This window comes from Aulonocara sp. 'chitande type north' Nkhata Bay, linkage group LG6 (assembly GCF_057382095.1).
Source record: "Aulonocara sp. 'chitande type north' Nkhata Bay isolate Kocher_YH1m ecotype deep benthic linkage group LG6, A_spYH_male_GT1.1, whole genome shotgun sequence".
Classification (NCBI taxonomy): Eukaryota; Metazoa; Chordata; class Actinopteri; order Cichliformes; family Cichlidae; genus Aulonocara; species Aulonocara sp. 'chitande type north' Nkhata Bay.
Genome location: NC_141349.1, coordinates 13,081,186 through 13,093,924, shown reverse-complemented (window position 1 = coordinate 13,093,924; position 12,739 = coordinate 13,081,186). Strand labels below are relative to the sequence as shown.

Below are 12,739 nucleotides of genomic sequence, written 5' to 3'. Positions count from 1 at the left end.
TGGGTGCCGCAGTCTCCCACTGAAGGAGCTGCTCAGTGCTGTCACAGTCTGCTGCATGGGGTGGGAGATGTTGTCCATCAGGGATGACAGCTTAGCCGCCGTTCTCCTGTCACTCACCACCTCCACTGGGTCCAGAGGGCATCCTAGAACAGAGCTGGCCCTTCAGATCACCCTGTTCAGTCTCTTCCTGTCCCCAGCAGAGATGCTGCCGCCCAAGCAGACCACGCCATAAAAGATAGCAGAAGCCACAACAGAGTCATAGAATTTCTTCAGGAGTGGGCCCTCCACTCCAAACGACCTGAGTCTCCGCAGCAGGTACGGCCTGCTCTGCCCTTTCCTGTAGAGGGCGTCTGAGTTATGAGTCCAGTCCAGTCTATTGTTCAGATGAACACCAAGGTACCTGTAGCTGTCCACAGCCTCAATGTCCATACCTTGGATGTTCAGTGGTTGCAGTGGAGAATGCTTGTGCCTGCGGAAGTCTACCACCAGTTCCTTGGTTTTACTGGCGTTGATCTGGAGGTAGTTCAGCTGGCACCAGTCCACAAAGTCTTGGGTCAGACCTCTGTACTCCTTGTCGTCCCCATCAGTGATGAGGCCGACTATTGCAGAGTCATCAGAGAACTTCTGCAGGAAGCACTGGGTGGAATTGTGGGAGAAGTCTGCAGTGTAGATGGTGAAGAGGAACAGAGCCAGAACCGTTCCCTGTGGGGCCCCCGTACTGCAGACGACCCTGTCCGACACACAGCCCTGAGTCCTCACATACTGTGGTCGGTCGGTGAGGTAGTCCAGGATCCAGGTAGTGAGGTGATGGTCCACTCCAGAGTTCACCAGCTTGTCCTTTAGAACCGAGGGAAGAATGGTGTTGAAGGCACTGGAGAAATCAAAGAACATGATTCTCACAGTGCTTCCAGCGGTCTCCAGGTGAGCGAGGGAACGATGTAGGAGGTGAATGACGGCATCATCCGCTCCAATACGCTTCTTCTGAGCTATATTCTCAGCAGCATAAGGAGAATCATGTGCTAACAGCTGTCTAAATGACTCGGCTAAAGTTAGCAGCATGCTTGCTTTTTTTTGTCTGCTTCCACTTGTCTTTGCACTAGGATGATGTCGGCATAAATGTGCAGTCATATTCGTTGTGTTACCACTAGTGCTTTCAGGTTAATCTCGTTGAAATGACCTTAACGCCACAACACGGCAAATCTCCGTTAACGAGCTACCGCGGATCGCTCCGTGCATGGGGCTAGACGGCCAACACGTTAACGAGCTAACTGCGCTAACACACTAGTTCACACCAATGTAATTGAGCATTGCATGGCACATCCAACATACTGTTTTACTTTAGTCCATGACTCGCTTACCTTCAGGGTCATACGTCACATGAAAACCAAAATAATTCCAAACGCCAGATCTGAATGAGGTTCAATTTGCTTGTTGCAAGGAGAGCTTAACTTCTGTCTCGCTAGCTTGCCCTGCGCTCTTCCTTCTGACTATGCTGTCTGTGTTGAGCGCTCAGTGGATCTGCGCTCGACAGTGCAGCCTAGGCGGAGTAGTCGAACACAGATTCACTGAGCGCTCCACACAGACAGCATCGTCAGAAGGAAAATTGATAAAATAAATTACAAATGTTGTATTGTTCGATACATATGCGTACCGAACCGAAAGTACTGTATCGAATGGTTCAATATCGATACGAATATCGTTGCACCCCTAATATATATATATATATATATATATATATATATCCCCACTGCTGTTCTGCATAGGCCTGAACCCCCTCAGTGAGATCATTAACAAGACTGGCTACGGATACCGACTACGGAACGGAGCAGTTGTCAGCCACCTCCTGTACATGGATGACATCAAGCTGTATGCCAAGAGTGAACGAGACATCGATTCACTGATCCACACTACCAGGCTATACAGCAATGACATTGGAATGTCGTTCGGACTGGAGAAGTGTAGTCGGATGGTAACAAAGAGAGGGAAGGTAGTCAGAACTGAGGGGATTGAACTACCAGAAGGCAACATTGCAGACATAGAGGACAGTTACAAGTACCTGGGGATCCCGCAGGCGAATGGGAACCATGAAGAGGCCGCTAGAAAAGCTGCAACCACCAAGTACCTGCAGAGGGTCAGGCAAGTCCTGAGGAGTCAGCTGAATGGTAAGAACAAGATCCGGGCCATCAACACGTACGCCCTGCCCGTGATCAGGTACCCTGCTGGGGTAATAGGCTGGCCAAAGGAGGAGATAGAAGCCACTGACATAAAGACAAGAAAGCTCCTTACCATGCATGGAGGGTTTCACCCCAAGTCCAGCACCCTGAGGCTGTACGCTAAGCGGAAGGAAGGGGGCCGGGGACTGGTGAGTGTCAGCACCACAGTCCAGGATGAGACAAGGAACATCCAAGAATACATTGGGAAGATGGCCCCAACTGACCGAGTGCTCAGTGAATACCTCAGGCAGCAGAAACCCAAGAAAGAGGAGGTAGACGAGGAACCATCATGGAAGGACAGGGCCCTGCACGGTATGTACCACCGGCAGATAGAGGAGGTGGCTGATATCCAGAAATCCTACCAGTGGCTGGACAAAGCTGGACTGAGAGACAGCACAGAGGCACTAATCATGGCAGCACAAGAACAAGCTCTGAGTACAAGATCCATATAGGCTGGGGTCTATCACACCAGGCAAGACCCCAGGTGCAGGCTGTGTAAAGATGCCCCAGAGACAATCCAGCACATAACAGCAGGGTGCAAGATGCTAGCAGGCAAGGCATACATGGAACGCCATAACCAAGTGGCCGGCATAGTGTACAGGAACATCTGTGCCGAGTATAACCTGGAAGTCCCGAGGTCAAAATGGGAGATGCCCCCAAGGGTGGTGGAGAATGACCGAGCTAAGATCCTGTGGGACTTCCAGATACAGACGGACAAAATGGTGGTGGCTAACCAACCGGACATAGTGGTGGTAGACAAAGAGAAGAAGACGGCCGTAGTGATCGATGTAGCAGTTCCGAATGACAGCAATATCAGGAAGAAGGAACACGAGAAGCTGGAGAAATACCAAGGGCTCAGAGAAGAGCTCGAGAGGATGTGGAGGGTGAAGGTAACGGTGGTCCCCGTGGTAATCGGAGCACTAGGTGCGGTGACTCCCAAGCTAGGCGAGTGGCTCCAGCAGATCCCGGGAATAACATCGGAGATCTCTGTCCAGAAGAGCGCAGTCCTGGGAACAGCTAAGATACTGCGCAGAACCCTCAAGCTCCCAGGCCTCTGGTAGAGGACCCGAGCTTGAAGGATAAACCGCCCGCAGGGGCGTGCTGGGTGTTTTTATATATATATATGTGTATATCGTGTATATATATATGTGTGTATATCGTGTATATATATATGTGTATATCGTGTGTATATATATATATGTGTATATCTGTATGTATGCAGGTGTATGAATAAGTTGTACATATCTGTCTTTATGGGTGTATCTGTATGTATGCAGGTGTAAGAATAAGTTGTACATATCTGTCTTGTGTAAATGTAAATCTGTCTGTGTTATTATGTAAATACTTGCTTACGCTATTGTGTATTTCACACGGAGAGATACCAAACTGCCTTTCATTGTTCTTGTAACAGTCACAATCCGGTTGTTCAGTGATGACGCGATGAATCCTACTTCCGGGCCTAAAGTAGTCTGCGTTTAATATGGCTTTTGTGTTGTTAACATGTTTAATGTTTTGTATTTTCTTCTATTTGATCTCAAAAAGCTCCTAAAACAGTCAGTGATCACTGTTGACCTCCCTCGGCTTTTATTACCGCTAATCATTTATTTAAGCTCAGTTTTTAAAACCTTAGGATGTAGCTACAGCCCAGCCCATGCAGCAGTATATGAATGACTAACCTCGTATTGTGGATGGATTATCTCAGTTGTTCTCCTGGCTGAAGTTTGGTCCTTTTACAGCATCCTGCCATGCGATTACATTTGTTCCTGACCACCGAGAACACTCACGTTAACGTTTATCGAGTGGGAAAAAAAAGTTAGCTTGTTTATATTATGCTAACATAGCTGTGTCGCTAGTGGTCACGTAGCACATCATTATATACCAGCTAGCCAAACTTCAGTAACCCTACAAACATCACTGCTGTTTAGTTTTCTGTCTTCATTTATGTTGGAAGTGATAGCAGAGCTGTACGTTTTAATTTGTTTCCAAAACCCCGCAGTCAGGACATGCTATATTGTATTTAGATAGAAGCTAGCGAGCTAACTCCCTGCTAACTTCTAACTCCGTTAAATGTCATAAATTCCGTTTTCATGGATGCCTGGATGTTAAACTCAATTGTTACACCTAGTAGAGCAGAACGCTGATCATTTTATTAAAGATGAAAGACTTTAGACAGTTTTTCAACTCTCAGTAATGCCATAGTGATCATTTGATATATGGACCTGCAGCGGAGTTTAGGTCCAGACACGGCTAGTGACGTCAGACTGAACAATCGGATAAAGAGCTATTCTATTCTATTCTAGAACATTCACAGAGGCTGTAAACGTGCATGTCCTGACAGTGGTTAGTTGGCAAGCGCAAGGCCTCAAGATTACCTACACACTTGGATTTGCAAACATATTCTATAAAAGCCTATAAAGGCTAGCTTTAAGAGTGTAATACTCCAACCATTCATATTCCAGTCGTTCCTCTCCTTTCATCACACTATTCACTTAGCAAGTGTGTCAGAGGTAGCACCCTAAAGAACTGAAAGGCAGCTATAATGTTCTGTAAACAACAACTGACTTCACACGAAGAAAGCTCCAGACTCTGGAGTGCAGTGGCTTTAAATAAAGACATTCTCCTGAACAAAAGCCCGTCATAGCAGGAATAGTTCAGTGGAGCACGCTGTCATCTTAGATCTTTTAATTGTATGCATTAGGGTGTGCATTGTAGTTTGTGTCTGTAGCTTTTGTTTGTTTTGTTTGTTTTTTTCCCACTAGTACTGGTTTGGTGACTAAAGCAAAGTAATGCCAGGCAAAGTTAGCCCTGCAGCAGACTGGTGACCTTTCTGGACAAGCAGAAAAAAACTGAATGATGGATGGATATATTGCTTTGATAAATGGCCACAAAATGTTACTCACACCAGTAACTTTGGGTCTGAAAACATGTCTTTGCATTGCTGTTTTGTTTTTTTACCTAAAAGTTCAAACACCAGTTAAAATTACTAGTATATGCAGACTTGCAGGTTTGTAAAGCTGTTCAATTTAGTGTCCGTGTTTATTTCTTATTGGACATGAAGTGTAACAGTGTTGTTCTCTTTGGCAAAAACTAGCAAAGTGACCAGTTTCCCACATAGATACAGTATGGCATCAAGAGACAAAAATCAGAGATAAGATTCTAATTCCCAGACAGTGTGCTGTGATCTGTATAAAACAGCATTAGAAACATTCTAACTGGTCCTGGAAGATCAGTTAAATAAAAGTGTGTCTTTAGGTTAACAGAGAATCAAGAGAGCAGCAGGTCAGAGCACCGTCCATATTAATTCATCTAAAAAAAATCTTGTGTTGTGTTCAAAACACTTGTCAGCACCACTTTTTTCCATTCCTGTCGCTACATAAAGAATTTCCCAGAATATTGCAAATTCCTACTTTCATGTTATGAGGTGAAGGGAATGAATGGCGGAGAAATAGGGCAGGGAGGGAATAGAGGTATGGCCCTATGTGTGCACGCCTGACTTTAATAAAACATCTTAGGTTTCTCCTTGACTTCCGCCTCAGGAGTCCTGGAAAGGGCAATAGTGTGAGAGTTTAACAAATAGAAACCAGGCCAAGGGAGTGGAGGGGAGAGAGAGGAAGATGAAAGACAAAGAGCTGATGTAATGTTAAGGATGGTGACTGAAATGCACATTGATAAATGGTGTACCATAATAGGAACATTTAAACATGTGATTATAAAAAAACAGCAACATATTTGTAAGTTAATTGTTTTTTACATTTTTCATTATTCCACAGCAGAACAGTTTGTTACTGTTTTTATGCTCAATCCAGACACATTATTAAAACTTCTTTACTCACTACACAGCAGTTATACATTTAAGTGCATTTTTTGTGTTTTTTCTTTCTTTTTGGGTGAGCTGCATACATGGGGCTTATTTTTATTCTTCCTATAAGACATGTGACTATAAACAATAAAAGTGGGCAAAGTAAAGACGCTTGATGACACAATTATCTCTTTGTAGAGCACTGTTTGTACACTACCTTGTAAAATCTTGTGCTGATTAAGAGGGAAGCGGGATGAGATTTAAAAAACATTCACACATCCACTGGAAAATTAGTTGGAAATTTTCAATGCAGTGCTTGAATTTTCCACAGTTTTCTACTGTCCTGTGTTTTTTGGCACTATAAAATAATAGTGTAATGTGTCTGTCAGCAAACCATATTCGCCTCAGATATGTTTGTATATGGGAGACTTGCGGCTGTGCATGTCATGCTTCACTGCAGCAGACTGGGTTTCACGGGCTAAAAACGATGCCATAAACACAAAGAAGTGGCTGAACTGACTTCTTATCTACTCAGAAATAGTCACCCTGGGTGGCCTGTGCTAACCTCTCACTTAACCTATGGGCCTTTATCCCTGGGGAGGATGATCATTACAGACATGAAAAGCAAAGGCACTATAATGAGGCTCTAGGCATTATATTTTGCATACATATTTGTGTTTATGGAAATAAAGTTTTGTTTTTTTTAGCATAAGTTAGGGCTGCTCAATTATGGCAAAAATGATAATCACGATTATTTTCACTGAAATTGAGATCTTGATTATTTGACGATATTTATTTAACAATAACAATGTATTGAATAATGACTTTAAAAAGATTGTCAAAAAATAATATAAAATAGTGTGCAAATACTGATAACAGTGCGAATGTTTGCAATATAAAAAAAAAAAAAATGTAAACATCTATGTTTAATGATCTTTGCAGTGTTGCTCTGTGGTGCAGCTACGACACCGTAGCAAAGTTTACACACTATGTCTACTTGATCCACGTCTGACTCCGCGAACCCATAATGTTTCTGCACCACTGAAGTTTTTTACCTCTCTTTTCAACCAACAGCAGTCACTCTCCTCTCCAAATAACTTCTGCTTAGCTTTCCGAGCTTCCCTCGGGTCCTCTTAATTGTTGTGACGCGTGTTCGAAATGCAGAGAGGTGCGCTCGATTTGCCACACAGCGCGAGAGTAAAGCACGAGGGAGGGGCTAATAATCGGCTCAGTCATTTTTACTAATCCTTGAAAGCCCAGATCGTAATTTAGATTTAAATTCGATTAATTGAGCAGCCCTAGCATAAGTATGTGTGTATCCACCTCATTGTACTTTTCTATATTTCTGTGTTCTTTGATACTTGAATTTCTTCCTTTGGACATGTTTTATGGAACTGTTGCATTTGTTATTAGACAAAACGAATCTAAGTTTGAGTACGAGGCTGACAAAATTCTTAAATAATATTCATTTATTTCATAGAGTAGTTAATTATATTACCTGTAGAGCTATTTATAAATTACCAGGGTTTATGTTTCAATTTGTCTTGTAAATATGGGCACCTTAGCAAGCAACTAATGATTGACACTAACCATTTTCTATTCCACTTATGTCTTTCAGATTTGCAAGCCTTTCATCGCCATGATACAATACTTCCTGCTCTTTGTCCTGTCTTCTGGGCTGGTGTTATCATCTGACTGCCCAGCAAGCTGTGACTGCCCAATGCAGGGGTCTATATTCTGCATTAATCTTCCTGCCCCCATTGTGCCTCGTCTCCCAACAACGACACAAAATCTCTACATCTTCCAAAATGCCATCATTACTTTGGCTCAAGAAGACTTCAAAGGTCTAATGGAGTTGGAGCTTTTAGATCTGAGCCAGAATGAGCTTACAGAGATTCCAGATGGTGTATTTGAGATGTTGTCAAAACTGAAGAACTTAGACTTGTCCACTAACCAGATTACCCATATATCCAAAGGCAGTTTTTCTGGCTTGGTACAGCTGGAGAGGCTGTATCTTCATTCAAATCGCATACAGAGCATTCATTTGGAAGCTTTTGAAGGTTTAGAAAAGTTGCTAGAACTAAAACTGCAAGGGAATCAGCTAACCTCGCTCCCATCACTTCAGTTCCCCAGTCTTCTCCTTTTAGACCTCAGCAACAACAATATTCCAACTTTGAGTCCCTCAGACCTACAGACTCCCCACCTGGAGACACTTAAGGTGGCCTCTCTAAAGCTTACTACTTTACATGAGGATCTCGTAGCCTCCCTGAAGAATCTTCATGAGCTAGACATTTCATCAAACCAGTTAGCTGAGGTGCCCAGGGCCCTAAAACATGATTTCCTAAAAGGGCTGACCAAGCTGAGCTTGGCTGGCAACCCATTGGGGGATCTGAGGGTGGAGGACTTTGATAAATTATCTGGGCTTCAAGAACTGGATCTCAGTAGTCTAAATCTCCAGGGATTCCCACCACATTTTTTTCACACTTTCCCCAAGTTGAGAACCCTGACAGCAGCTAAGAATCCATTTGACTGTTTGTGCCCATTAGCCTGGTTCCCTGTCTGGCTAAAAGAGAAGAAAGTGATTCTTGAGAGACATGAAGAGACCAGATGCCACTTTCCTCTAGTTAATGCTGGGAAGATGCTTTCAGAACTGGATCACAAAGATTTTGGATGTCCATCAACCACAACATTGCAAATGGGCTCTCCCATTGGAAGTACTTCTGTTCCACAGTTGCCATACACATCTCCAAGAACAACCCATACCAATGCTATTCCTCCTCCTCCACCACCTAGTGAAGAAACTATCTCTCCAAAAACAGAACCTCCAGTCTTCCCAAGCTCCACCAGTGGGCAATATGAGCACTTTTGTCCACCAAACATCTGCCTTAATGGTGGCACTTGTTATTTTGACCCAGTGGGAGAACTCGGCTGTTTGTGTCTGTCAGGGACATTTGGCCTCTACTGTGAAAATATGGATGATGTTCCTCAACCACCAGCAACTGAAGATTCTATAGTTACCACCGAGATGCCTGATAAACTTGATGCCATCAGTTCACGTCAGGTGACCTCCACATCAATCCTTCTTGACTTGCATCGGTTTATCAAGTCACAGCCGCATATTCGTGGCATCAAGTTGACCTACCGTAACCTCTCAGGGCCTGATCGCCGATCCATTACACTGAATGTTCCACCCAACTATCCTGAATACACTTTACGTGGTCTGAGACCAAACTGTACCTATTCAGTCTGTGCTAGTCCTTTGGGAGAGAAAATCAGCTCTCGGGCCAACAACTCTGCTGAAATGGGGTCATGTACAGAGGCTCGTACCGAAGGGATTCCAGTGACATCCTCAGAGCCCTGGGTGGAGACACAGCCATCTATGACATATACTCTCATACCTGCTTTAGCTGCTCTTGCACTGGTGCTGGGATTTGCTGTGGTGGCTGGGACAATCATCTGTCTAAGGAAAAGGAAGCAGGCCAATTCTGGATTGGAGCCTGAACTGGGCCCCACTGATCCTGATCCCATGGAACTGGAGGGGAAACCTTGTCTGGAGAATGGAGGAAACGGTACAACACCCCTCAAACAGCCGGAGATCGATCATTGTTTTACTCCTCAGCCACTTCCATACATGCAACAAAACGGGGGGTTGGACTATGTAGCACTCTTAGTGCAAGGCCACTGCCCTTCAAATAACAATGTTACGTCACTAAAACCATCTTATTTCTAACTGTTGGGAAGATTTTGTAAAGACTCCCCTTCCATAGTTTCTGATCCTGATATCGCTCACTTAGTGATTGAAATCGAATTTTCAGTCCAAACATCCAAAATTCAAAAAGTGGCACTTACTATCCTTTCAAGGTCAAAAGGTGGCACAACAAAGTGGATGATTTATTTCAGAGTCAGTGAATGGTAAAATTACGATGACATCATATTGGAAATTTGCAAAATGAATGGTAAGTGGTTTAAAAGTCATCAAGCAGGATTAGATGGTGGTGAAACCTAACTGAGTGCAATTTACTAGAAAGGTCTTAGCGAACTGAAAACGGAAGTGCCTTTTGCATTGACGCAGCTGTAACTGACAGTTCTTTTTTAAAATGTTTTTGTTTATAAAACAGAAACAATGTGACTGAGTTGTAATCCTGTTGCTGGATTTAGTAGATATGGTATGGGGAAAGTGCCTGAGTGTTTGAGCTACAGAACTGGATCACGTCACTGGTGTATATGAAAACATCTGGACCACACGTCCCAATACAAACTGGAGTTTCAACCAACTCTGACCGCACCATAAGGATTATAAAAAGATCTTGCACTGAAAAAAACATTTGGATTTTCCTTTCAAATGTTCCACTTATAGACTGTCACAAGGTTAATGCTCAAAAGGAAGTGGAATTAATAAAAATATTTTGAAAATCAGCATTAAGCTGAAGACCATATGAGCTGTGTGAACTCTATATTATGTTGTGGACAGTATCTGAAACAAAAACATGCAAGTGTCTTGTGCAGATTTGGATTCTTCTGACCCATCAACCATAATTCTGCCACATCATTTGTTTTTTGTGGGAAATATATTTGCTGTGAAAGGTAAATGGGAACGGACTTTGCCTGCATTGTTCTGTGCCATCAGAGGCAGATTATTAGTGTTTAGTTGATATTATGGTATTCCATTTTTGTCATGTATTTTTGTATTTTTAGCATGCCTTTTGTTTTTTTTGTTTTTTTTTGCAGTATTGCTAACATGAGTTTAAACAGTAATTGTCCCTGCCTATAAACCCATGCATAAATGGTGGATTTTTGACTGTCCTGAGTGGAGAAGTAAATGGAGAAGTAAATCAAAGCTAAAGTTCTCCAAAGATGAGATCCAAAAGCAGCGAGGAGTAATTAAATATCTACTAAAAGCTGATTCATAAAACTACTTTAATTAAAACTCAGCCATTCTTACATAAAATACAGACTGCTTTTTGTTTTTTCCAAAATTTAAACTGAATGTAAAAGTTCAGTGTCAGATACTTTAGTCTCTCTGCCAGGTCTGCCTCCACTCCACAAAGACATAGTTAAACAAGGCTCAGACTGTTTTTGAACAGTAAAGATCCCTAAACTGTTCAAAGGCCTTCAGCCTCAGAGCTCACTCCTATAAAGCAGCACACACGTGCCAAGAAAGGAAGTTCAAAGATTTAGAGTTTTAGGCACTAGTTTTCTCCTGGGGCTGCTGACTGTATCGTTCCAGTGATATCGTCTAGACAGTGGCCCCTTTAGCTTTTTGTTTGCTATTACCCTCTTACTTGTCTGCCACTTGACTTTAATCATCATCATTGTGTGTTTTTGGTCAGTGACTATTATTGGTTTGTGTAGTTTTGCTTGTTTACTGCCAACCAGACTGTGAAATGTAAATGCTAAAAGCAATGAAATGTATCTGTTTTATTTTTTTTTCTCCTGTCTGGGGTAGAGATTAAATAATTTTTTGCAGTTTTTTACATCTTCTTCCTTAAAAAAAAGGATTCATACTCTATCACTGAGTATAATAGGTTTACAGAGAAATGCCTAAGCAACATTGCTCCCGAGCCTTACCGACATCTTTTAGTGTCATATTACATGCTGATGTGGATTTCGAGAACAATAGAGCCTTTATTTTGTCTCACAACATATGGCATTGCATCAAATTACAAACTAAAAATGAAGCACCATGCAATCAATTTTTGTGAGGATTTTGACAAAAAAAAAAGGCCTTATTTGATTCTTAGTTATCTAACAGCAGTAACTTACATGAGTTTGATTGTTCAGATGTGTATGTGTGTGTGTTTTCACGGCTGTTTTTGTGTCCCCTTTTTTATGCTTCCAACCCCATATTGTCCTTATATAATACTCCCAAAGTGTCCAAAATCAAGCACCCATTTTCAGTTTTCACTGTTTTATTTTGTCAATTCTCCAGTCCAAACAAAGCCACAGATGTTCATGTTTTCCCCTTATCCCAACATATCAGCTGAAACACTCGCTGTGTTGCTTTGGACAGTCGTAGGAGAAGGAAATGTTTGAAATATTTTCAACATGCTTGTTACACTACTTTCCCTGTTTATTTAGGGAAACTTGTATTTTTGTCATTGTTGTATGTTTTTCTTCTGTCTGTCAATAGCATTTCTGTGTACATTTTTTTTTGCCATAAAAGCAATGCTGAGAAAACGAACAGTATTAAAATGCTCTGATGATAACACGACTGTGGTTTTGTGTTTGATCAAGAGGTGTTGGCTGAGGCCTGAAGATACTTTTATATGATCTTTCACTGCAGTGTATCCTGCCAGTGTGGTTTAGAAGAATTCGAGCTCATTTTGAGGCTTTATGTTAGTTTTAAATGAACGCGAGTGTCGTCATAGAAATATGGTAAACAACTGGGAAAAGGGTTTCCATTAACAACAGGAGCTGATTACACGCAGCCTGTAACTCCTTATTACCTCATTACACACATGCACACGCTTAAGCTAACCTAAACCACAACATGATTACTTTGTGACGTTGTGTTGGTTTGTGGATGGAGGTCTTTTTAAGTATTTTTTCCCTAATAGCGAAGAACAGATGCCAGTGGAAAATTTTACACACTAACAAACAGGTTTCGAATCAGATGTTAAGTGACTCTGCTACTTCATAGATATTGGAGCAGACATTCAAGTTTATCAGCTAACACTAGCAGGCTTTGTTAGCAAACCTCAGCTATACTATGTATGGGTGTCTCACA

At 42.3% G+C, this 12,739-nt stretch overlaps 1 protein-coding gene across 2 annotated transcripts in view; it reads left to right on the top strand.

Moving 5' to 3' along the window:
• Nucleotides 1-12,212, top strand: part of LOC147327407 (vasorin-like) — a 40,380-nt gene extending 28,168 nt beyond the window's left edge. For both annotated transcript variants that reach the window (XM_086295010.1, XM_086295011.1), the window contains one exon: nt 7,631-12,212. In XM_086295010.1, coding sequence (XP_086151136.1) covers nt 7,652-9,742 — 2,091 coding nt within the window. In that variant the 5' untranslated portion in view covers nt 7,631-7,651 and the 3' untranslated portion in view covers nt 9,743-12,212. The remainder of the gene's footprint in view (nt 1-7,630) is intronic.
• The last annotated feature ends 527 nt before the right edge of the window (nt 12,213-12,739 follow it).